General features: G+C 45.1%; 2 protein-coding genes across 3 annotated transcripts in view; one reads left to right on the top strand and one right to left on the bottom strand.

Annotated features, from left to right (window-relative positions):
* Positions 1-27,087, top strand: part of DOCK1 (dedicator of cytokinesis 1) — a 525,198-nt gene that overhangs the window by 220,394 nt on the left and 277,717 nt on the right. The window lies entirely within an intron of this gene.
* INSYN2A (inhibitory synaptic factor 2A) overlaps positions 1-27,087 on the bottom strand; it is a 58,360-nt gene that overhangs the window by 10,100 nt on the left and 21,173 nt on the right. Inside the window, exons 2-3 of the mRNA XM_068549082.1 lie at positions 25,614-26,793; positions 5,422-5,493 (exon numbers count right to left, since the gene is read on the bottom strand). Coding sequence (XP_068405183.1) covers positions 5,422-5,493; positions 25,614-26,788 — 1,247 coding nt within the window. The 5' untranslated portion in view covers positions 26,789-26,793. The remainder of the gene's footprint in view (positions 1-5,421; positions 5,494-25,613; positions 26,794-27,087) is intronic.

Below are 27,087 nucleotides of genomic sequence, written 5' to 3' on the forward strand. Positions count from 1 at the left end.
AGGAATTCTAATACTTTACAGGAAGATTTAAATTCTGGTAAAGATTCTACTTAATTAGTCTGAATCATCATTATCATTATCTTTCAGAGCTCGCTTTCATTCCCCAAAGCCTTTGAACTGAGGTTAGCACAGGCTATCCTCATAAAAATGCACAAATCTGAATTCAAGCCATTTTGTTGTGGTATTATTTTACGAATTAACCACTTCAGTAAAGCTGGGAAATGGTATGTTGCATTGTTCCTTTTTGAAACAAAATCTGAACAAAGGATGAATCCTCAGTTAGCGTGACTCATCAGATTAGTCTGACAAGAGACCTCCTGAGATAGGGTGGATACAAAGGATTTCAACTGCTTATGAGCAAAGATTATATTAGTAATTTATCCTTCAAACATTTTCTGAAATAATTACAGCCTGTTTTGACAGGAAATATGGATGATAAGCCAGAAAAGTTTTACTACAGAAAACTAAAACTTGTATCTCTTGTTATCTTGTTTCATGCTGAGATGGTCTTAAATTAGAATTTCACAGTTGGTCCAGATCAAAATGGAAAGAATGTCGTTTTAGGAAACAAAAACTGTAGTCATGTCAACCACCTCCAAATTCCCAGTGATGGAAGATATCACTTTTGATGCTTGGGTTTCAGTGTCTAGGAAGCAGGGCAATCCATTGCCCAAGGATGGTTGTTTCGGCTCTTTGTAAATCGATTTGCCAATACAGGAATGGATGTTATTTGGTTGAGAAATGCCCTGTGAATGCCCAAACTTTTATCTCCACGTAGACTTTCTTTTGAAGCTCTCAGATCCATTCCTTTCATAATTGTAGATCACTGACTCACGGGATTTCAGAGCTAGAAAGGACCTACCTGATCCCTTCCTTCAATCATGCAGAACTTGGAGATCTAATGGACACCCCTCCAAAGACAGAGGATGGCAGCTCAGCCCTAACCTCTGGGGCGCCCCCTATCTGAGCATCAGTCCCAGGCAGGCTGATTTTCGCAACCTTTTGTTTGTGGTCCTGGAGGCCCTTTTTCCATGAAATTGCTTCAAGATCTTTTGTCCCTTTGATATTTTTTTTCCGTGACAGACTTATTTTTTTACAGAGAAATATGTACTGCCACCCATGGCAAAGGCACACATTTATTCAAGGGCTTGCATTGCTAGAACCACAGGCAGCTGTGTCTTGGACATGACCCCCTTTACATGTCCCTAGGCCAAGTGTTACTGGCAACATGGTGGATTCTTACACCGCTCGGAGAGGGTACTTGGGTTTCGGGTGAAAAGCAGTGTGTAAATGCAAGATGGGCGGGATCAAATTCATTGACCTCCAGGGCTCTCTGCCTGCCAGCAAACAGGTATGACAAATGACAACATGTGGAAACTGGCAGCTCTGATGGCCCCTCGTGTTCGCCCAGGCTCTGGGACAACCACAGGCCTTTGGCATTTTAAAATGTCTTTATTTTGAAACTCCTTCAACCTATTCAGTTCTGAGGTGCTGCGGGCATCCTCTGGGAAAGACCCAGAAGAGTGGCAGAGATGGTGGTACAGGGACTCTTAGAACATTCCTGAAGTCTAGGGTGCAGGCCCTGGTACCTGAGAGCCTGGGTGCAGAGCCAGGCATAGAACCAACTGCAGGGACTCCAAGCTTGAACTCATCCCCTTCTGATGGGATCGTCTCTACAGAGGTGTTTGCAGGAACTGATGGAGGATTTGTTGCAGCGTCCTCCGTGAAAAGAGATGCGCTTAAATCATAAAGCCTTTGCGATTTGGACACTCCCTCTGGCTCACCTCTGAGATGTTCTGGCTGCCCATTTGCACTGCTACAGGGTCACCTGGACAGGTGACTTCTTCTGCCCAAGGCCTGTTGCGTTCTGAATGCTTTTCTATCAAAGAAACCTCTATCCTTCATGAAGCGTTTGACATTTGAGGATTGAATCACAGGGCCGACCATACACTGAGAAATCATCTGGGTGAATTCTCCCCTGCTCTACACTCCCCATTCTTTTCTGGCAAAAGGGAACCCCAAGGGAAATTACCTATCTGGAGGTATCAACAACTGCCAGCCACCACTCTTCTGTACCGGTCTTTGGTTTTCTGGTGGGATTATAAAAGCCCCCTTCACCGAGGTGCTGGATTAGCCACCACCATTGTGCCCCCCCATGATGGAACTGCCGCCCACGCGGGGCTGGACGCTCCTGGCAGACAGGCTCCGCTGTTGTTGATCCCTGACCCTCTGTCCTCACTTCTCCAGCTGTGTGCTCACCAAGGGGATGCTGGGTTTGGATCTGTTTATGCCATTTGTACTCACCATTGAAATGATGTGATTTATTTGAGTGTTACATAAACCCATGAGATATACTGGAGGCAAGAGAGAATTATTTCTGTGGGTTAGATGTTTTGGACAGAGCAGCGTGCTACAAACTACTGAGTGTGACAAAGGGAGGGGCAAATGGGCGTCCAGAAGGACCCTGAAATCAGGTTCCGTCACAAGTACAGTGTTCTACGTCAGGAAAATGGGTGTGGTTCGTGGCAGATACCTTGGAAGTCCAGTGGGGGTGACCATGGGCACGGGAGACAGCTGGGCCTCACCTCAAAAGATTGGCATAACTTAAAATCATGTACATTGTAAGACAATTATATGATTCAAATTCAAATAACATGTTTACGTTTATGATTTCTCTTTTGACTGATGTTCCAATTAGTGAACCAGAAGTGAGCTTTCTTTCCTCTCATCTGTAGTGCGCAGAAAACTCTTGCTAATGTCAGTAACCAACGTCAAGAGTAACTGTTAAATTTTAACAGTTATAATTTTAAATTATGTCCTATATAAAGTGATAGGAAAACTGGGAAACAGAATTTGACAAATATATATGTTCAACTTGGTAATAACATAGAGACCTCTATTTGAATTCATAGCAGGAAGACTGCTTTTTGGGGCAGTGGGAGTCTATTAAGCCTTCTGAGTAACTTCTCTTTGCAGCAGAAGTTGGAGTGTTGGGAAATTTTTGTTGTTGTTATCAGTCTGATGGGGGGATTTTAAAACACTTTCCCGAAAGAGCGATCTAAAACTCCACTTCTTCTCTAGTACCGCCTCTCCCGGGATGCTCTGTTCACTTAGAGAGAGGGCTTACTTACTGTAGGGTGGCACGGCTGTAGAGGCCCCCACTGTACACAGTTCCTGAAGATGCACAGTCCCTGCAGTCACATCTTTGATGACAAGGTCTCTATGAGGAGATACGCACTTCCCCAGTTTGCAGGAGATGAGCAAAGTGGTTGCAATGACTCAATCCCTCTACCTGGTGGGTGAGTCTTACTAAATTTTGTCAAATTCTTGTGGTGCTGGAACTCCCAGTTCTTATGATAAATGGGCCAGTGGCCTGTGTACTGGGATTCACACAGATCGCTGGGTGAGCCACGTCTAAACAATAACCACTCAAGGCTAATTCCTGTCCTGCACAGACTGTTAAATCACTTGTAACATCACTTTTTATTTTTTAATGTAAGTTACTTCTGGATTTAGAGCTAAATTTATGTAAATTACTTCAATTTACATTGGAGAGTGTCCTAATAAATTCTTCTTTCAGTCACCCACAAAATGTTAAGGGGGTTTACATCATCAAGCTCACTCTTCGCAACGTCTTTGGAAATCTGTGTTCACTTCGACTCTGTAGCATTGGAGACTGGAGGAGTTTTAGCTCCCAGAGTAGCAAAAGCTAAATGGTGAGGATATTTATGCCAGGAGCTCTCAGTTCTTCATTTCTTTTCCTAATTGACTGGTTTAGTGAAAGCATTTTTTTTTTTCTTTGAAAGCGTTTTATTTTATGTCACTTACATCCCTTCCCTGTTGATTCAAAATTGTTTCCCATAATATGGGTGTAGTAAAAAGATTCCCACCAACCAAACTTCTCTGATGAGTTTGTATTTGGAGTGCTTGACGTTTCTTGCCTGGGCGCTTGATTTTCACCTCCTCGTTAATAGTGGAGAGCAATCAGGCATCTTGGCCTGCTGGGCCAGGGCTGCTGCAGGGGACCCGGGTCCCTCTGGGTAGCCAGGAGGCCTTAGCAGTTTGTGTGCCTTTTACTAGATCGTAACCAGGCCATGGTTCCTGCAAGGCAGGCTTTCTCAGTCTTGACACAATTGACAGTTGGACGGGCTGACTCTTTGTCGTGGAGGGCTGTCCTAGGCGTTATAGGATGTTAGCAGCATTCCTGGCCTCTACCTAGTAGATGCAGTAGCACCTCTCCAGTTGTGACAGCTGAAAGCATCTCCCTCCATTCTTGCCAAATGTGCCCTGGGAGGCAAAATCTCCCTGGGTTGAGAACCTCTGCAGGACGGACTTTGCTACGGTGGTGCCCGGATCTCGTGTCTGCCCTGTGGTTTCTTCTGCTGCAGCCACACCAGTCACCAGGTGACCCAACTCTACTTTTAAAGAACCTGGGGCCCGGTCTGGGATGCTCTGTCTGGATTGGAGATGGGATGGACCCAAGACTGTGCGGACTCAAGCTTTTTGCCATTGTTAAGATATTTATACCCTCTCCCTGTCTCTGCCTTCTTGATAGGAGGGTGGTAACTTTGAAGATCTCTTTAGAAGGTGTTTTTTGGTTGAGATTGGGGTTCCTTTATACAGTTTTAGATATAAAACTATGCAGCTTTTTTTTTGTTGTTGATAATTTGGCAAATCAAGTAAAATTGTTCTTCAGGCTTAATTTAAAAAAATGAACTAAATCATAACATCTCTCACTGCTCTCATTTTTTGCTTATGAAAATTACATTTCCAAAAAGAAAAACAAAAGACAGTAACCTCTCTGAAGGTCATGACCATGTCTTAAAATCCTGAATTATTGCCAAAAGCCTAACATGCTTTTTGCTTGTTGAAAGTTTCTGCTGTATTCTTGTCAATGTGAGTAATGTAAACGCACTTCAAATTGAAAAACAGGAAGACCAGCCATAGGGCTCTAGACAGGGGCTTATGCCCCAAGGGACGTAAGTGCCACAACCCTGGTGATTCCCCAGGAAATAAACTGCACATTGGGTTTTTCTGTGGTATTCCTCGCACGTACAGTATGGTTTGCAGCCTTTGATCTATACCATCTGAAGGGCTTATATTTCACAGCCGTTCCGGAACACACAGTACAGTGTTCCTGGCTATCGATTCTGAGGGAGCAAGCCATCAAACTTACACCGATTTTGGAAACACTGCTAAGATACATTTGCAAGATACATGGGTTCAAGCTCTCCCTCAACCCGTGATTCTATATGTGAGGTTGACTATTTAGAAGCAGCCTAGAATTATGGTCAGGAAAGGTTCTTTACTTTTTGTCTGATGTAATCACCCCAGCATGATCCCAGATGATTCTTGCATTCGTGGGTAAACATCATTTGTCACTTATAATAACAAAGTGGGAAGAGGAGAACGTTGACATACCTATAGATAATACATGCACTGTTCCTGCATGTGTCACAATTAGCTGTGTCTTGCCCAGTCCGATATGAAAGCCTACAAGATAAGAACAGGAGAGCATTACACGTGGTGGCCGCTGGCTTTTCTAGAGCACGCAGCTCCAGTCAGATTCCTTCCCGATGCCATTGCTCGTTATGGTAATAGAAATTGGTCAGCGTGTTTCCCATTGTGCTCCTGTCTCTGCATTTATTGTATACAACCAATGCAACCTCTACAGCTGATATTTAAATTAAATCTAGGATGCGAACATAAACTACTGCATGAAGTAAATAATCTGATTTTGTTCTAAGCAAAGGGAATTTGGGATGTTTCAGTGCAGCTTGATATTTATGGTGTTTACAAGAAACTTTGATGGGAAACCGACCCCAGATCTTCTGACTTGTTTCTACCCCACCACCCCTTGGCCTGCGAGAGGAGGGGTCTGCAGACTGGGGCCCTCAGGCGAATCCCACTCTGAGCCAGCAAGCTAAGATTGAATTTTACATTCATAAATGGTTGAAAAAGATTGAAAGAATAATAATATTTGGAACACGTGAAAACTAATGAAATTAAATTTTCAGTGTCCATAAATAAAGTTTTAAGTTTTGATTATAAAGGATAGTGAAAATTTTTACGTTAGTAGCTACAATACCCTTGGTCTGCAAATCCCAGGATACTCACTCTCTAGCCCTGTAGAGAAAAAAATTTGCTGACCTATGTGGTAGAGTATCGTGCTGCATTGTCAATGCCTTCTGACACCTGTCCCTGGCTGTATTCTCTGGTGAGTTCTGTCAGCCCTATGAGACTAGACATTTTTAGGAGGAGAGGTAGGGGTGCTGATTCTCTCCCCATTAACAGAAATAACCTTAGAGTATTTTTTGGAGTATATTCTGGAAGGTTGTATAGACTTAAAGGTTTGATGAGAGGATTTTCTTGAATCTTTCTCAGCCCAGTCACCCCAAGAAGCTAGTTTTGGGGAGCTTTCATAATGTTTTTCCCACCACTTTGGCTGGCCTTCCCTCTCTGGTATTTTTAACGTGCAGACATATTTTATTCTGAATATTACTTTGTGCTAAGGGACGAACATGATAACCAGAATCTGTTAAATTAGTGGCAGAAGAAAAGCTTCCGTCTGAATTGGCTTACACATACTTCGGGGGCAAATTTACATTTGGAGAGTGACTCAGCATGATAATAGTGCTCAGAAGGTTTTCTGTCAACATGGATAGTCGATATTTTATCACCTTCCCTATGTAAACTTCTCTTACATGCGTCATGGATTTTGAATTGAAATTAACTTTTGTTTTCCTCATTATATTTGGTGTTGCATAAACATTTGACAAAAGGATTTTCCTCTCCATGCCATGTTGTCGCACTGAGCTTTGGTGAACTCGGACTTGACCTTTGAGTTCTGTGCATTTCATTTATTAATCAAGTGACAATATTCTGTCCTAAAGTGTCGCCAGTCAGTGCCTGTGGCCCATGATATTCGAGCCAGAATTGGAATCACCCTGTGGCTGCGTTTGTGTTGACCTCTGTCCCCCATATTGGACGCCTTTGGATGCCCACTTGGGGTCTTTTCCTCTCCCCTGAGCTTTGTCAGGAGGGGAGCAGGGAAGAGCTTGTGCATCACACTTTCCTCTTTTCCTTAGCCCTTTCCTCCTGATGACAAGCCCCAAGGGTACATTCCTCCTGAACCTTCCTCCCTGGCTCCAGATTTGTTGAACCCATACCAAGGGTCCTCTGTGTTAGACATTGACCTCCATTCTCCCATGCCTTATTATATATAAAAGGCCTTTCTCCATCCCACTGATTTTACTGGTGCTCTATCCTAAGCTCATGTCTGACCATGGTCATTTTGTATGGTGAAATAAGCATGGTACTTGAGCACAAGTCCTGGCAATGACGTGTTTGCTGCAGGACGTGCCGTCCCGCTGTTAGGCTGGGCTGCAGACGAGGGACTGCTCCTCTGTGTGTTGCACTGGTGTGTATTAAGCACCAGCCAGGGAAGAGGATATGTAATAGTTTTCTGTATGCGCTAGTCACATTCTAAAGTTTAGGCTTTTAAAAGAAAACAGGCGAAATCAAGGGCATTTCCTAACCTTTATTTGAGGGGCACGCTTACTGGGCTGTAAGGAAAATCCGACTTCCATGCTTGCAGAACTTTCCTGCTCGAGACCTCAGGACGAATCTGCATCAGTTCTCATCTACACCAACACCCCTTCCTTGCCCAGGAGCATGGAGTTCCCAAGTGTCTCACTTACATTAGAGCCTCGAGTCCTCGAATTAATTACGCTACCTCATTTTACAGAGGAGTATATAGCAACACTTCAGGTCTGGGATCTCATTATTCTTAGACCCCAGGCTTCTGATGCTCTGTGACGCCCTGCTCGAACCTTGGGACCTGTGTTCTGCACTTTGTATAATTGCCACCTTGGGATAGTCAATGAGTCCAGCACTGACAGGACAAAGGCTTCAGTCACCTAAAACGCACAAGAGAACTCTCTTCCAGGACCTTGGGGTTCTTCAGTTATAAACTGCTCTTTTTAAAGCCCTTTCTGAACAGACTATTCTTATCACTTGGTAAAAAGCACGCATTTTTTCCCTGTTATAATCAGTAAGCAAATAATGATTAAGTGCCATTAGGTGTCAGACATTATTCTGGCTACTGAGGAGACATTTTGGAATAAGATTGTGTCCTTGTCCTTACAGCAGAGTGGGAGAGCCAGACGGGCAACACATGAACATATGAATGAATGAATGAATGGCTTTGGATACGGCTCGTTGTTAAGGAAATGTTGTACGGGTGGCTTTGGCTAACCCCCCGAGGACCCTGCGTTTGGAATGAGACCTGGATGATAATGAAAGAGCAGTTAGTCATCTCCAGATCTAGAGATGAGTTTTGCAAACAAAAGGGCCATCACTTGTGAACATCATAATGGGAATGATGTTGGCATGTTTGCAGGACAGATAAAAGGGCCAGTGTGGCTAGACTAGCTGGAGCACGTGAGAGAGGCGGGAGGTGAGAACAGATCATATAAAATAGGAAACTCTTTGGACATTGTTATAAATTTAATGGGAAGCCACTGTAGAGGTTTATTTATACGTGCATGACAGAATGACATGGAACCTACTTCCTCCTAACCTTTACTCTCACTCCTCCCTTTCTATCACATCATTTGCATTCAATTTCTTTTTTCTCCCTTCTTTTATTTGTAGCCCAGCCTAACTCACACAATCCTGAGATACAGGATGGTTTGGCTGATGTCTGTTGATTAGAATCAAGTGAGTCATAGTATCTGCTTTATAGAGAGACCTGTGTGTGGTCCCGTCCCCCTTTTTTTAGCTAATTTAAATGAAAATTTGGTGGTCCGCCATATTGCCACCATTGTGAGAAGTGTTTTCAAGATCTCATTGCCACGAACTATTCTTGGGAAGACCCTTCAGGATGTTTCCATGGTTTTGTTAAGGACCTTTCTTTTTGAAAGGATTCAAATGTTTGGAGTCCAAAAAGGTAGTTCATAAAAATGGATGTCAGTGAGAGATAAATTTGTGGATAAAAGTTAAAGTGTTGTCCTTGTGTCATATGGTTAAGTCACAGGCTGCCTCCAGTAGCTATTGTTAATCAAGGTATGTCCACTACAATTTTATTAAGCATGAGGGTGTTCTTAGTAGAGGGCTTAAACTGTGTAGCCCATTGTGCTTATTGCTTTGATAATCCATCTAATTGTCCTTGGGGCTTCCAAGATGTAGGGTTTGGCTTCGCTGATGATTTTATGGTCACATTAATAATTGTGTTGCAGAATCTGAATGAATGTGTTCTCCAGATACAGACAAAACAGATAAGTCCTTTCTACAGGACAGGGCACACCAAGTGCCATTATGGAATGTCCCTGTTTTTTCCTTCTCGCTTGGAAACAAGTCATAAAACCAATACTTGGAATGATTATCTTTCTGGATTGCCATTGCCAAAAAGAGAAGCAATCCAAAAACTCTGAACTGCTGGAGCAGATGCTTCTCCAGTGACAGTAGGGCTAGAGGTCTTTTGTGATTAGAAGTTTGGAGAAGAGAGAGCTTAGATTATGGATGTCAAAGCCACAGAGGGAGAACATCTTGGTCAAAGATTATAAATTTTCTGTCTTGCACATTAATTGCTACCTTTATAAAACTCTCTTCCCTTTTGTTTTGAGGAACCTATACCTTATATAGGTTTATAACCCCACGCCTGTCACAATGCCTGGTACACGCTGGGTGTTTGGTTAATATTAATTTATTAACCAAATAATACAGTCAGTCTCTGTGTTCTCATATTGAAGTCCAGTAACAGACAAATCTAATGAAAAAAATTCTGAGTGCAAAAAGCATATGAAAAGTATAAATTATGAAAAGTTCTGGTTCTCACTTTCTAGTGTGAACCTCTTTGGATCCCAGTGATAGGCATGCTCACTGCAAACATGGATTTTTTAATGCACTGATCTTTGCAGCACTTGCTGTTTATCATCTCACTACAGTTAGTTGCCATTTGTCAATGTTCTGGACTCAACAGCATATATTACTATGGTGGGGGGAGGTGGGGGAGTGGAAAGCATAACATTCAGCACCAAGGACAGCGCCAAGGGTCCAAGGTGCCGTTTTTCCTGTTCCATTGACCCTCTTGACTCCCATCCCTTCAGATCACCGTTCTAACCCAGGGACCATTTCTGGGATCCTGACCTTCTCCTTCCTTGATGCCCTTTGGACACTCATTGGTCAGGGTGGGCTTTATTGAAAGGTAAAGGAGACTAGACTTCAGTTATGAAATTAATGGGGATGTAAAGAGAATGGACTTTGTGGAAAGCACATGGAGGGATTGTTGCTCTTGATTTGTTAAAGCAGAAGGTTTTGCTCAAGCTAATTTTACAAGGTAGTTTTGGTGGAGTCCAGTTTGAGAGTCATTTCCACTTCCACTTTGTAGTGAAACAGATTTCTTCCGAAGACCTTGCTGTACTTTAAAGAAAGTAAAATGAGGGTCCTTTATAGAAGACAGCATGGAACTCTGGTTGGGGCACCCCCATTCAAAGAACACATCAGACCCTCCTTTCTTAATGGCCTAGAATTTTCAAGTTTAACTCAGAATGTGGTTCACCAGTTTCTCTAGCTACCTTTGGCTTCTGAGGGCATCTGCTCCAATTCTTTAGTTGTCATTATCAAAAATTCCTGAAGGTAAAAATATACTTTTGTCCACTTGTATGAAATAGACAGCATTGGTGACAATTCTGGGTCTGCAAGTCTTCAGTTAGTCCCGTTGCAGATCAGCAACAAAAGAGGCAATGAGGAATGGGATTTAAAAAACAGAAACAAAGAAGGGAAGGCCAAGGGCAGAGCTGGTGTGGCGGTTTTTGTCACAAAGCCTTAGGAATGATCAACGAAGGAGCATGTCTGCCAGCTTCAGTCTGAGCTGGACCACAGGTGTGTCCTGGGAGGCAGGGATGGAGAGCCGGGGACAGACGGCATCTGCTTTTTCATGAACGCATCACAGGGAGATCTAAGATAGCAGGGCCCTGGGTGGTAGGAGAGGGCGCTGCAAAATGTCACAGAAAGGTCACGGGAAGCTTTCTTCCTGGCTCAATGTCCAAGTGGCTCAGTGTCTCTGAGACCTTGAAGATGGGGCCTGAGAGTGGAGACTGACAATTCTGTGTCTCCACTCCAGCCCCAGCAGAGAAAAATTGTTTGGTGGAAAGGTCAGGAAAGGGAAAAAAATGTCTCGTAACTGTGCCTGCTCTCAAAAGCAAAGTCTGACAATGTTATAAGCAGCTCAGAGAGAAGCGTGGTTGGCAAGTGGCAGTAATTCTATGGTATTGAATTGTAATCACTGGTACTGGATTACTGGATGGGCTTTAACGTGCTGTTTCTCCTGCCACATCTCACAACACTGTTTTCGCCAGAAGATCTTAAATTGTCCATGGAAAAAATCTCTTCTCACATTCCCCGGGGAACTGTGGATGGAGTGTTTGGTTTTAGATTTCAGAAAAGCATTCTCCTCTCAACCAGCATCACCAGTGTGTAAGCATGCACCTGGAGGGGCCCCTCCTCCACTTCCACTTTGGGACATAGAGCAGGGTGCACGGCACAGGACACACAGCGCAAGTGACCCCATTGCTAATTTGTGGATCTTTTAAATGACATGGTGATTTTCAGCAAGTTTAGAGCTCTTAGCATGGAAGCGAAAGACGTGTTTGGGTAATGTTAAAATCAGGGCGTGATCCTTGAATTGGGGTCTTCAAAACACTGGTTACGTAGGGTATTGAGTCACTTTGAATTAAGTCAAAGGTATGTGTTAGGTCCTCTGCTCAGACATGGTTTGCTGCAACGAAGAACATGGCACAGTCTCTGCTCTCAGTGATCATTTTATGCCCTTGTTTAATTTATTCTCCTAATTTTGATCTTTCTTGTTCTTTCAGCCTTCTCACTTCATCTTCTCACTTTTTTTTTTTTTCCATCCGCATCCTAGGCCAGGTTTGTGCTCCAGCTGTGCCTTCTTGATAACTGAGCCATCATTTATGTCAGCATCTTAAAGGGCTTTTCAACTTAATAGTCTCAAAGTGACGTTAATTAGAGGCATAAAGTGATACCACTACTTTTGTTGGGGGAAATTAAATTTCAAAAATAGTCAAACTCAGCTGTTTTCAGTGACCATCTCCTATGTTTTAAGCCCACCTCTGGCAGTAGTTTTGGCTTGTTCCTAAGTCTAATTTCTCACTAGGAATTTGCCAGATTATGCCCTGCAACTGTAGTTTAGTTCCTATATCAGCTGTTTAGTGGCTAAAGTGAATGTAGACTTTCCCCATATAACCATGGAAACTCAACTATATCTGTTTTATTAACTTGAGCTATTAAATGCCAGGATTTGGGGGACATCCAATTTAAGTTTGTTAAAAAAATATGACGTCGATTTTCGTAACAAACGCCAAGAACACCCATTGGTCAATAAAAGGCAGTACTGGCTTTCACTGGTGATGGTCTGACCAGGTCCCTTTTTCCCAGTAGCTGAGGGGAGCCGTTTTGTAGCCAGTGGCAGACTTGCTATGTTAGGCTGAGCAATTCTTTGTTCATTAGTGGCCTGGAATCCCCAAGCTGACAAAGCAGTGTGTTTGTTTTAAAAACTGAGGTTGCAGTTTGAAGAACACAGACTAACACTGACCCCAGATCTTTTCACCACCCCTGCTTTCCCCTGCCTTAGGGATGTCTAAGTGGGCTGGTTGTTGTGAAGCCTTGTTAGAATTCGGCACCGTCACTGGCTCTTCAGGTGCCCTTTGGCCAGCTCTCAATGACTTTCCTCCACCAGCACTCCCAGCATTTGGTATCGTCATGGCGTGCTTTGCCTTCTTCTTTGTTTGCCCAGCCAACATCTGGCTTGCTGGGCACAGGAGAGGTGGAAAGGCTTTGGATGCATGGAATGATTAGTGAAAGAGCAAATGAAAGATAAAGTTATTTGGGAAGGTAACTTTGTCTCAGTCGATCTATGAGGGTTGGTTTGATCTCTGTTTCAGTGGAATTTGGCAGCTCTTGACATTTAAAGAAAGCTTTAAAAGACTAACTTCCATGTTTTCTGTTTATTACCCTGAATGTGGTAGAGCAGTGCCTGCACTAGTTTCTTGGTTACAATCGCTGCATTGTTTGTATTTAGAGAATTTTAGCCAGCAATCATTTATTCTAGGACCCTGGTTTCTCTCTTCTTGTGCTCTTTTGCCTGTAGGTGTCAGGTCAGGCAGTAAGGCCATTCTCATTAACTACTGGTTTCCTCTGTTTTTAGTTTTGTCTTCTGGACTTCTTTTTGGAGGAAAGGGCTCTCATTGAGATTGAAGGACATCGAATACTTCTTTCCACACACACTCATGCGATCCTCCTGAATTTGAATGTGTATGTTCCACATGTCGCTTGCATAAAATGAGAGTTGTTCTGGTTGGAACCTTTAAGGGAGGTCCATTTTTGGAGTCCTGTGTTAGAAGAAATAATCACTCTACGAACTTGACTGTTAGATTTCACAGCATTCTCTGTTGAGTCTCAATACAGCTGAAAAAACTTGAGGGCTAGCCTGGGAACTCCAACACCATGTATGATTTTGGCTTGTTGGAAATTGTGCAGAGGTCCAAACAAATTACTTAGAAGTGATGTTTTGGAGCACAGCCCAATCATAGCTTGAGCTGGATCTTTCTTCTTCCCATTAGTCTTACCCTTACTTAATTTCTTCCACCAGAGGGTGAAGTTCTCAAAATGGTACACACATCATCATTCTCCCAGAGCCAAGAATTGAGATGTGGACCCTTGAAGAATGAGCTCTCTATGTAACCCCGTGTGAGCTTATTAAACACATCAGGATGATTTTCAGTAATCCTAGTTATTTCTGTGTAGTGTTCTGATTTTAGACTTTCAAGCACTTTGCTATAAATTAGCCAAAGTAACCAACTGGCTTTCACCGTGTTTGCGTGTTCAGTTCATGGGATGGTTCTTGTTCGCCAGCTTTGTGCGTGGCCCTTTGCTGGGGAGAAGTTGCTTGGATGAATAAAACACAGACCTTGCCCTCACGACACTTAACTTCTAGAAGACATCTGTTTCCAAGATGAAGGAATTGCTTCTAAGTTAACGGAGTAAGTTGTGTAACTTCAAAAAGTAGCACTCCTTCCGTGGGGCAGTTTCTGTGCTCATTCACACCAACATCCTTGGTCCGGACCAGCTCCTCTGTTCCCTCATAGGCTGCCCAGCATGGCTTCTGGCAAATTCCCAGCACCCTGTTGTGGCTCTTTTCCAGATCATTCCACAGTGAATGCTGATGATGTTCAATAGAGGTGTCTTTCTCCTGTGTGGCTGAGAGTATATTGGTGGCCGTGGACACGGCTTCAGCCATCTTCCCAATCCCAGCACGTAGTTTGGTGCCTTCTGGAGAGCAGGGCTGGAGCTGTGCTTCGTAAACACCGGCTTCTGTCGTGACTGATAGAAAGTCAGTACCCTACCTCTCTTCTCTGCTTTAAACTTAACCACCATGGAACATGCCATAAGTTTGAGTTATGATTTTGCTTTTTAGTCTGTCTCTCCTACTAGAATGTCAGCACCCCGAGGGCAGAGATTTTGTCTGTTTATTCCCTGATGGATGTTTAGTGCTCACTTTGGGGTCTGAAGTGTAGCGAGTACTCAAGAAATATTTTTGAATAATGAACGAGTGAATGAATGAGTGAGTGAATGAATGAAGAATCTGCCTGAGTGTTCTGCTGGATTAACTGATACCCACCCACAGGGTGGTCAGTTCTGTGACATTCCCAGTTGGATCAGGTGAAAACATCTATCTAAAAGTATTACCCTGATACCATCTTAAATTCCCCACACAAGTGGGAAAGGTCAGTCATCCTCTGCTTCCCACACCCAGTTATTAAAATAAATGGCTTAGTCTGCACCTAAACCAGCTCCCCTCCTCACCCCAGGAAATGTCATTTCTTTATCCCAGAAGGAATCCTGGTGAACACGTTTCAGTGGCAAACACCATATATAATGAACTCGGTGGCTTTCTTTAGACGCTGTTGACAAATTAACTTTTATTAGCCCAGCCCCCCAACAAATACTCTATTTGTTCTGGGGAGGCTCTGGCTGTGAGGGAAGCTTTTAATGCTTGTTTTCATTACAGAGAATTAAAGGGAAACTGTAATGGTGGTGAGTGGCGCAGCATGGCCGCCAGCATGGGGGGTCAAGGGCATGCAGCGTCTCGTCCCCCGGTGGGGGGGGGGCGGTGGGGGGGGGTTGGCAGGAGCTGCGTGCCTCTCCTCCAGCATGGCGTCTCATTGTCTCTGCCTCTCCTCTCCCTGGGCCCTGCCCCAGCTCTCTGCTTCCTTCCCTTTACACAGAGCCATGCATGATGAAGAAGAGGGAATGTCTTCTTATTATTGCATAGTCATTATTACTCCTATCAGAAATACATGGAGATTTGAACAGAGACAGACACGGAGATGAACGCTATTATTAGGGCAGGACATTTTCTTTAGTTTTTTCTAATCCTATTTTCATACTATAAAATCATAATACGTAAAAATTGGGGCAGATATTAATTATTATTTGGCATGTAGAACTGCCCAGTTATATTACAAATAGGGCAGAGCTTCCAGTTTCTTTCATATATTCCTGAAATCAAGGAGACGCTGAGTTGCAAAATGATGACAATATTGACAAAAAAGTCACTGGCCCCAGAGGGCACCAGGAGTAGCTATTAATAAAGGAAACAACTTTTTAGGGCTGAGCTGCAGCTGAGTTGATTAACTTGTTTCCTGAAGGAGAGATAAAGCTAAAGCTATAGTTTATTGAAAATTAATGAAAATGAGTTTTGGTGGCATTGCTACCAAACTAGAAGGAAAATAGGAATGTGAGTATACTGTATGAAAACAAATTTTCTTTCTGGGCTGCCATTTTCTTCAACTGTAGTATTGTCGCTTACCATCTTACAGAGGTTTTAATTTGAAAGCATTAATGATGTGCGTTGGGCAGTGGTTCCGATGGTAAATAACCACAGAGCTTTTATCTTTGATGTATAATTTCTTTTGATGTATTTTTTTTAGAGCACATTAGTTGACAATTTTAAATCAGACTTCCTCTCCATGAAGCTTCTGTGCTTTGTTTCAGAAGCTTGACATTGCACTCATTTTTTAAACAAATGCTTCAGAGCTCTTGTAGCTGAAGATTAAAATCGTCAAATTTTGGTGTCAGCAAGTATAAAATTCTTGATGTCCAATTATGAGACTTTTATCTGGGAAGCTAGTCTAGTGCTGTAACCAATGAGATACTGACAAAAAAATCTGACTCCATTTTGGGTCAAAATAGGCCCATTTTTAGACCTTCTTTACCTAGAGGAACTCATTTTTCATAATTGTCCATTCAGATCTGGCTTTTTTTTTTTTTTAATAATTTATTTATTTATGGCTGTGTTGGGTCTTCGTTTCTGTGCAAGGGCTTTCTCTAGTTGCGGCAAGCGGGGGCCACTCATCGCGATGTGCGGGCCTCTCACTATCGTGGCCTCTCACTATCGTGGCCTGTCTTGTTGCGGAGCACAGGCTCCAGACGCGCAGGCTCAGTAACTGTGGCTCACGGGCCCAGTTGATCCGCGGCATGTGGGATCTTCCCAGACCAGGGCTCGAACCTGTGTCCCCTGCATTGGCAGGCAGACTCTCAACCACTGCGCCACCAGGGAAGCCCCCAGATCTGGCTTTTAAAACACAAGTTTGCTTGTTTTTATGGTGCATTAAAAACTTTGCTTCAGCATTTGCTCACATGAATGTGGACAGAAATTTGATTAAGGTAGAGCTCGGGTGGCATTTGGTGGTCACTGGACGAGCCACTTAGGTGACAGGCGGTACGTGAAAGCTTTGAAGTGGTTTCCCCGGGAAGGTTGCTCATGGATGGCTGCTGGTCCCTGGACTTCCATATCAACGGCTTTGATTTTTCTGAAACTACCCCACAGAGGGGATTCCTCTTACTGATTAGGAATCCTTAAAAACATACTTTATTACCGGGATCCCTTCCAAGGTGCTTTCTGCTCCCTCCAGCGTTAAAAGTGTGCTTTCTCCAGAACATAAATTCACGTGGACCTTACCAGGTCTGGGTGTAGGAGCCTCTTGATCCCTTCAAGTAAAAGGAAGAACCCAGAATCGGCAGGAGCAACAAAAATGTCTGCTTTTCAAATCTGTGCAGACAGCCAGGTTTCCCATTTTCAGAGGAGGCAGAGGATGCTGCCGGGGCCTGATGGGTCTAGATGTGAGCTTTGTCTTTACTGTTTCTCACCAGTCTTGACCTTGGGGACGTTACTTAATATATCCAAGCTTTAGTTTCCTGGTGGAAGCAATTCGTACATTACAGTGTTATTCTGGGGATTAAATGAGACAATGCAGAATGGCCACCATATTGTAGGTGCTCAGAATGGATGAGCTTTGTTGGTGCTCTGCCCGGAGACACACATTTCACCGGAACTCTCCCCCAGAGCCAATGGGAAATAGAGCTCAAACCATTTTTGCGTAGCTTAGCAGAAATTGCATGGGGCTTAAAAAAAAAAAAAAAAAGTATTTGGAAAGTAGAACTTGCATTTCATTTCTCTCTTTTTTTAAATCCAAGTTTTCTGGGACACAAATCCATAAATTCCATAAACGTTCATGTCATGCCTTGAATTGCTCATTTTATCTACGAATGGGGTGTCTGAATTGCCTAGTGGCTCAGTAGTGAGGCTTTTATTCACCTACCAACTTAAAAGGCTAGGGAGGTATTTGAAATCTCTTTTGGCATTCTGCACAGGAAGATTATTTAAATTACATTTTCAAGTATGTGTGATACCTACATGAAGCCCAAAGCAAGAATTTGGAACCTGTTTTATATTCTCATAAATATATGTGCTTCATTTTTCATATTAAGGACGGAAAGGCTTATTATTGCTTAAAAACTTAAAAATAGTACTTACAACGTTATATAAATTTAAGCTATAGGAAAGACTCAGTGCAGCCCTGTGTATTAAATGAAGAAAATGCTAGAAGAGAATATCATGTGTGCTTCTGTTTCAAAATCATAAAACACGGTAACTTATACTTGGACTTTAGAACTTGAATATTTTATCACAAATATATAAAAGCCATTAGTTATAAAAGAAAAAGAAAAAAAGGGGAGTTTCCCTGAAGACTATTCAAAGGATTGCAAGCTAGAAGGACAGAGGCCAGTTCCAGCATGTGTAGCAGTGGAAGAGATAAGAGATGGCTGAAGCATCAGGAGGAGAAAGAAAACCTAATAGTGGGACCACTATGTGCATTTATTAACCGACATCCGTAGAAAGGGCTGTGTTGCTTTCTCTCTCTCTCTCTCAACTTCCGTATGTATTTACAGCAGTGGCTGAAATTATGAAGTTCTTGGACATCTCTGGAGGATTGGTTCTTGGTCAGAAAGGACCCTTGAGGTCCCTTGGCTCGTGTGGACTGTCCTCCTTTCATGTGGGAGCGTGGGGCTCAGAGGGGCGAGGGTAGGAGGAGCTGGGAACAAAACCACGTTTCCTGACTCCACATCAGCTGCCCTGGCCGTAACACCAAATAACCTTGCCCTGTACATTTCTCTGAAAACAAGTACAAAGCTTGATGCCTCCATTCTGTAATCCTCAGCCCCTCCTAATCCTTGGAAATAAACCTGCCTTTTGAGTAAAGCAAGAATATCTCTGTGCAGGTGTTCACGCCTGCACCCTTGCATCACCTCCCTGCATTCTAGCACCTGGAAGGCTGCTTCTCAGTAACAAAGTAACTTGAAAGGAGTGAGAGCCTGGTCCTCGGTATTTTATTTAATCTCCCAGGGAAGCCCAGGAGGGGCGGGTGTTCTTCCGTCTCTTTCACAGAGTCAGAAGCCTCTGGAGAAAGGCACTGGAGAGGTTAATAACCATCCCCAAGCACATGTAGGACAGGGAGGGACGGGGCAAAGTGGCCAGCTCAGGACCAGTTGGCTGCAGAGCCCCTGTCATTCTCGGAAAATGGAAAAACCACGTGAACAGGAGGGAACCTCAGTCCGCTGGCTGGCATGTTTTAAAAGGTTTTGGGTTGCAACAAATGGCCAGAGACACCAAAACTGATTTCTCAAGAACATTAGAGAATGAAGTGCTGACGTTTCCATCCCGTTCAAATAGGGAGCGTGAGGGGACAGGGGTGCAGCTGGCAGGAGGAAAACCTTTTTGTTTCTGAGCTTGGTGCTGTGTGCTGCTCTCCCTTTTCGGCTCACACACCCTCTTTTCTGTGATGCGCTGTCGGGCCAGACACCTGGGAAGGCAGTGCTCACATTGCAGAGACATCCGCCAGGATGCTTGTCAAGACCTCAGAAGCACCCACCTCCCCTCTTTGACATTTGGCCATTCCAGCTAACCAGGTGGAAAACTTTGATCTCAATTAATTGGGTGGGTTTGGGCAAGAGTACCCCAGTCTCCTTCTAGAGGGTGCACAGCCAACCTGAGATGGGTTTGCCTAACTGTGCCTGGCTTCCCCCTGGGCTCCGGGTGGGAGGCTGCATGCCTCCTGCGGGGACCTCCGTGACTCCGGGCTACTCCCTGCCTGCTGCAGTGACGCTTGATTTTCCTGTGGGTTCTTTCTGCTCTGTGACTTAAACAAATTAAATTGTCCCTTTATGCTTCCTCTGTAATTGCGATGCAGTATTTATTCTGTTTGGGCATGGATAATTAGAGAAAATTTGGAGAGATTTTTCATCCCCTGACAGGTCCCTCTGAAGAGTGCCTGATGCTGAGTGATCTGTCAATGTAAGGACATAAGGTAAAGCAAGTATGTAATTTCTGTCCATCCAGCGTTAATATCTAGGTGAAAGCAAGTCACATCATATAAATAGGTGTTGTGATGACCTCTTACTGCTGCTGGTGGGAGAGTGAGACCTTTTCCACATCATGTATGTATATGCATGTAAATTACAGGTTTGTGTATAATACACACGTACACGCACATGCACACTTCCCCAGCAGAATCCTGAAGGTTTGATGGGCTGATGAACAGTTAAGGGTACGCTTGTACAGACAGAGTGTCAGTGACCTGAGAACTCTTCAGAGGAGGGCCTGAGTTCTTTGACTTGTACCTTCCCCCCTCCACCTTGCCTGACACAGTGTGCAACACCTAGGAGACTCCTGGTAGAAGCCTTTTGAACCTGTGAATGAACGATACACTCGTCTGTGGGGCAGTCATATCTGGGATTGCCCTGCGCCCATATTGTGACCTGGTTTCAGGTCGAGGAACTATGGTTACTACACTTACGAGACCATGTCGCAGGAGCTGGCAAACTGGCCCAAGTCAGGCTAGCGCCTGTTTTTGTGAAGTTTCATAGGACCATGGCAATACTCATTCGTACGTGTGTCGTGCGTGACTGTGTTTATGATGTAGTGGCAGATCTGAACCACTTGAACAGAGACTGCACGGCCCTCAAAGCCTAAAATAGTTACTATCTGGCCCTTTGCAGAAAAAGTTTGCCGACATCTACTATATTGGAAGCTGATCCTGAGGTCTTTCAGTAAAAATAGATCCTGCAGGCCTAGGTCCTTATTTCTAAATGTACGTACCACCCGCACAGGCCCTCACCCATTCTGTGGCTGCCTCTTTTGTCAGTGATTAAAAGGAAAAACAAAGTTGAGCAAACGTGACTACAGGATTCCACACTGGGTTTGTCTTAACTCGTGGCCGTCCCCAGACCTTTATTCCTATCGCCTTCGCCTGCAGAGCCACTGAGAGTGTGCCCTCAAAGGGCCCCTGATCTCAGGGCGATTCCCTTGGCTAGTTTTTCCCTTTCCTGTCACTGTGTGACTTGGATCGGGAGAACGGGGCATCCCCCCGTGGAGAGACCCGCTTCTCAGTGAGGTTGAATGGGACCCCATGACCGGGAGATTGAATCACCGGATTTATAACCCTCACTGCAAGCTACCAGGCTCCTTGGGCTGGTTGGTTACTTAGGATTTTCGTCTCTTATGTGATGGCCTCACATTTGCTCTGACTCAGTACAGAGCCCCCAGAGCTTCATGATTTTGTCTCTGCCTGCTGGTCACATTTAAGGGCCAGGAGTGGCCTGGGTTTGGTTGCTCCTCCCTCTTCCCCACACACCCAAGCCTGCAGGTAACACTTGGCTGATGCTGGGAGAGACCCGACCAGTGAAAGAACCTATCTCACTCTGGGCAATGGCAGGTCCTGCCCTCTCGCTTAATGGGTGGAGTAAAGCTTCTCATGGCATCTGTAGGTCTTCTCTGAAGAACCGAGGATCGTTGGGTTGTCATCAGCTAGTGAACCCCTCAAGACACCACACGTGTGGGGCTGCCAGCATCTTAGAAGTAAGCAGCCATCTCCCTGCCGAGGTGGCCGGCGAGGGTGCAGCACCTGAGGTGAGTGCTGCAGCCCCACAGCCTTGGGTCGGAGGGTCACCTGCCCAGCAACCCACAGCTGCTCTGGGGAATTACGACGGTTACAAGAATTGGTTGGGTTTCTAAACTCAGTGCCCCGTTTGCCCGGTCTCAGCCTTCAGCGATTACATTTGTGGCTCATTTAGATACCCTATGTGACCCTGAACTTCCTGGGAAGAGACAAGAATAACGCTGAGAGCTTTGAAATAAGCAGGATCATTCTTGGCATTCACGCAAACAGAGGGATCAAAGGCTGCCTGGATTGTATAAAGTGAGCGGTTTTAGTGAATTGCCCAGACATTTTACAAGGGACTAAGAATAAGAAGGCATGTTCCTGAACACTTTGTGCACATCCACTCGCTTACAGAATGCATCCCGCTGAAATGCTCATATTAGGTTAGGTCCTCTTTCAGTGCCCGCTGTGTGTTGGTTATTGCTGAGACCTTTGTGGACACCATTGTTAAGCTTCTAGCATCCCTGTTTAATAGAAGATGAAACTGAAGCTCGCTGAGATTAAGTAACTTGCCTAAACTGAAAACTTTCTCTGCTGAGGCCTTTCGGAAATCTATATAAGCAAACGAGAGTAAAGAAAGAGTCTCTTCTGAAAAATAATTTGGAAGCTACTGAAAATGGTCCTGGTTGGTGATACAGAAATTTCTACGCACAGAGTAAGAACTATTGCAAGAACTTGCCTGGCAAACTTGGTAATGGATAAACAAACTCAACAATGAAAAGAAGTTCTATTCAAGTTATACATTCAATATAATTGGCCCACGGCCATGCTAGCCAAGTTCAACGAGCATGGTCTTCCTTTGGTCTGTGCTAACATCACCCACAAGAGCAAGCCCGAGGCCTCGCCAGGCCTGGCTCAAGCCTGCAGTGCAGTGGGGATCTGGGGGCAAAATGTGTCACTTGGTTTCAAAGTCGTGAGCTCTTAGGTTGATTTCTAAGTCAAGTGCACACAGAATTCCTTCCCTCACTGAGACTCCTCTTATTGAAGGTAAATTTCTATACAAAGGCCCTTGCAAGCTAATTTGGGGGTGAAGGGCGAGGAGAGAAATGGATTGTACCCAGGTTCTGAGCATTCTTCACATGTGATGACGTGGAGTGTTTTCCAATGTTTTAATGTGGTCATGAAATTCCTTGTCATGTTACATAATGACTATAATAATAATCTACATAAAGTAGAGTGAGTTTTCCTATTTTCTACCATGAGATGCAACGATAAGATAACCTTTCTTGGCTTAGATTGAGTACCTAAAATAAGTCCTGTGAATTCCTCCTTTAAAGTGACTTTCCTGGTGCATGTCCTTCAGGGGATTGGTCCAGTGCTCAGAGGAGCCGAAGGTTAAATTTTCGGGATTTTATGAGCTGTTTGATATTGGCCACAATAGCAGTATTTACACCATGGAAATCAGCAAATGCTACTCCCCCTTCTTTGAGAGCCAGTTGTTAAAAAGGTACCAGCAGACCTTTCCCCCACTCTCCCACCCTGTGCTGGACCCAGACGCCTGAGAAAGGGATGGAGAAGGAGCTTGCTTCTTATCTGCCCACCTCTGAGGCTGCTGTCTCCTTTTCCATATTCTGACCTGAAAAAGAGTGGTGGAAATTTGAATTCTGGGCAAATTAATGACCCTGGGCAACTGAGCAAGAGGGGTCACCTTCAAGGTGGCTTTGGAATTTGAAACCACTTGACTCACTGTTATCCAGAGAGCTCAGAGAGGGAGGTGGAAATGAAGATTATTAGGAACAGATGTGGGAGTTCACCTGGATATGGTCCTGCTTTTCTACCGTGAACTTGTCCTGTGCAGACAACAACTGACCTAGAGACTGATTTCTAAGTCAAGTCATCCTTTGCCTTGATCTAAGGTGCCCACCCCTCAAATGGTTAGGAGCCAGGCACTGTCCCTTGTTTTGGGGATACTGGGGCGAAGGCCTTTTTGTGATGATGGAAATGTCCTGTCTTGTGTAGGAGTCAGTCTCCACAGGTGGCTCTTGGGCACCTGTGATGTTTCCGATATGATTAAAGAACGGAATTTTCAATTGTAATTAACTTGAGTTTGAATTTCAGTAGCCACATGTGGCCACTCTGTTGGACAAAGCAGGTCAGGGCGTGCAGGAACGGCACTTGGTGGCAGCCTGTGTACTGAGAGTGTGTGGGGTGCATCCATCACTCTGGACTCAGACATGGGGCCACTAAGTGTTCCCCAGACCCCAACACCGCTGACCAGCAAGGCAGCCCTCACGCCACCAGCGGACACCAACCCATTCAGATGCACCTGGTGCTGGGCTCCATGCATTAGAAGGTCACTCCCTGTCTTCCTCACCCTTGGTCTGCAGGACGGGTGATGAGCTCCAACTTACAGGTGAAGCAATGAGGCACAGAGAGATGCAGCCCTCGCCCAAGTCCTCAGAGCCAGAATTCCCACCTAGACACGTCTTAATAAACTCAGAACCACTTTGAAGACTGATGTAGTCTCGGAGAACTCAGAGGATCCCATTTAAAACAACTTTCCGCCCTGTTCTAATAGAAGGAACCTCCGTGTAGAGTACAGTTCTCCTTGCACGGGGTGTTTGTGGATGTTCAAACCATGCAGGTGTTTATTTTGGCACACACCCCTGTGAGATGCATGCGACTTAGTATATGCATTTGGTTTTATACCATTTATTGAATTTTATTTCCCATTTGGTGATGTTGGTATCTTTCTAGTTTGCTGTCTGGTTTAAGTCACTACCAGCTATATCGAAGTCAGTGATCGGTCCCTGTTTGGGCTTTTCATGTTTCCATGGGAGAGGTCTACTGATCACAAATCCCTTACAGACCCACCTTAGTGTGTTGCTTTTGGTTATGTATTTATTCAAGTCTAAATGATTGAAGTGGGATGAAAATGGAGATGTAAACCCAAAATTTAAGAAAGCCTTTTGAAAACCATTCAACAATGGTAGGTTACTATTAATCTACTGTTAGATTAGTTTACGATTGGCTAGCAACTTGTTTTGCTTAATACTGTAGTCTGCAAACAATGCTAGGTCATAGGAGGTGGGGGTTATTGAGAGTTAAGTCCTTTTGTAGATGGACCACCTGCACGAAGCTGGAGAAGCCAGACACCAAAGGGCAACATCTGCACCAGGCACCTTGCCTCTGGGGCCAGGCCTTAAGATCATAGAGGTTGTTTCCTCCCCTTTGTTTGCAATATGCAAACACAATGTAACTCAACCACAACAATCCTGTGCAAGGGTGGTCTGCTGCCCTGACAGTGCATTTCTTGGCTTATCTTCATGCTGGCTGCCAGCTCACTTAACCAGGGGTAGGAGCCCACAGGGTGAAGTGTGCTAATCACGTGAGGCAACAGGGCACTGCCTCAGATGCCACCTCCAAAACATGGGCTGGTGGAATCCAGACAGCTTCATGGGGGAATGGGAAAGAGAAGGTCTGGCCGTCTAGACAAAACCAGTGAGCCATGACACTGTTTCAAGAAGCACGGAAGCAGAGCAGTGCTGGCTGTTTCGTATCAGCCTGGCACACTGCCTGGGTGTCCTAGCACAATTTCAAGTACAAAAGATGGGAAACAAAGTTCAGCAATTCTGTTATCAATGGCAGACAGTCCTGGCTGTTTTCATTCTCTCTACTGCCCATCTGTACACACACAGGGCAACTCGTGGAGAAAGGCATCTTGCTCCTAATGATATACAGATAGGATTTGTCTAAGGATGGGCATAGCTTCTATGCGTTCCAAGTAAGAAAAAAAAAAAAAATACTGTCTGTTGTATAAAATATAAACCCTCATACAGTCCTGAATATCAATGTTATTCCAATTATTTAGCATAAGCGAGTCAGCATTTACTTTTCAAAATGCCATCCGAATTTCTCTTCTATAATATGATTCCTAAGAGGCAGGCAGCTTCTTATTTAGATTAGATATTCTAGACTGGCATACCTATTATACTTCATCAGTATCATAAACCTTTAGCCCTGGGAGATAAAAAGGAAAGCTCCATCAGTTCATTCAAAAAATAGGTATTGAATTCCAGGCCAGGCACAGGAATGCTAACCAACAAGTCAATCTTGCAAGTGAGGATGAATGAGGTCTAGCATCATAAAATAACCTGGGGCTGCTTTGACCTTGCTCTGTCCTCAGACTACAGCCTGTTCTCAGAAATGCAGGCTTCAGTCTCACTAAGGACTTGGGCTCTGGGGGCTACTGATGGCCCCTGAGGGTGGCAAGCCTGCAGAGCCTCGTAAGAAAGGCGCGAACATACATACCCTTCCCGATGGGCCTCTCCTTTTTCCAACTCCTGAATGACCCCCAAGAGCACTTTGATGGTTTCTTGGCTTGAACTGATTAAGTTCTCCATCATCTGAAGCTGTGCTTTCAGATCGACCACTTCCGTATGAGGCACGATTTGTTGGCATTCTTCACCCACAGCGAGCGCTGTCGGACAAGGCTGGTGCTCCTGCCCCGGAAGGGCCTGAGTCTGCAGGGACGCTTCACTACATTCGGGGGACAGGCACTGCATTGGCGGCGAGCAGGCCAGGGCAGCGCCCGGCGGGGCCTGGAGCCCGTTGGCCTGTGAGGCCTTCCTCCGCTCCTGGTCGGCCACGGGCCAGAGGGACCACTCGCTCGAGGGGGCGGAGTTCGACAAGGCCAGCCCGGGGGCCCCAGCGCCGGGGGCAGGTGCGTAAACGGTGGCCACCTCCGTCTTAAACACCATGCCGTGGGCCGATGCAGCGGGTTCCTCGGCGTCCGGGGTCGCCCGGTCGTGCGTTGCTTTCCCGTGCAGCTGGTCATCGGGCTCTTGGGAGGGAGGACGAGTGGAGTTCTGGAGAGGAGCATCTCGGCAGCGGTGCAGGTCGGGGGTTTTGCGTGGCTCTGCGCCGTTGACCCCGGCGGGCTGGTCCAGCGCGTTCTCGTGCTCATGGGAGTGCAAAACCAGTGCCGCCGCCTTCTGAACCCGCTCCGCGCCCCACTGCCGGGACTCCTCCCCGGGCCCTTCCTCACTCTTCTCTTTCGAATCAATTACAAACCCATTGCTTTGGCTTTTAAAGGCATCCGCGGCTGGGATGCCTTTGAGATTCCCTTTCTTGCGGTCCAGAGGGAAAGTCTGGTAACACTTCTTAAGGTCCGGCGAGGTCTGCACACCTGTGCTCTTGGTGACGTTGGGGATGGACCTCCGAGCGGGCACGGTCATGTATTTGCGGTAGGTGGCCCTGTAGGACGCCGGCTTGTCGCCCAGCTGTCCCGAGGAGAGCTGCGTGCCCCTCTGCTCGTTCTGTGCCTCGCAGATATCCTTAAACCGCACCTGCAGGGCTTTATTACGCTTCTTAATCTGCCGGTTGGGATCCAGGGCATATTTCATCTCCAGGGCCAGGCAGGCGGCAGGCTCCACTTCACTCGCCGAGGTCGAGAGTGCGCATTTGCTGGGTTCCTTACTGACCATGGTTCCTGCAGTCGGAGACAGCAACAGACGTGTCAGTGGAACAGAAACACACACGCAAACACAGGCAGCACAAACATTTGGCCGGAATGACTACTGCCCGCTCCCTAATTATTTTTAAACAGGTGAGGTCGGCTTTTATGTTAAGGAAAATCAGACAGGCGGAGAATCGCTGGCAGGCACAGCTTGAAATGCTTCTCAGATATTAAAGCTTGCTTCCTTCTCCTTGTGGGATACACTCGTTTTTCTTCTGATAGTAAGGCATGTTTCCCTATTAGACAAACCTGTTTTACTACATTCAT

The sequence above is a fragment of the Eschrichtius robustus genome, chromosome 7, assembly GCF_028021215.1.
Source record: "Eschrichtius robustus isolate mEscRob2 chromosome 7, mEscRob2.pri, whole genome shotgun sequence".
Classification (NCBI taxonomy): Eukaryota; Metazoa; Chordata; class Mammalia; order Artiodactyla; family Eschrichtiidae; genus Eschrichtius; species Eschrichtius robustus.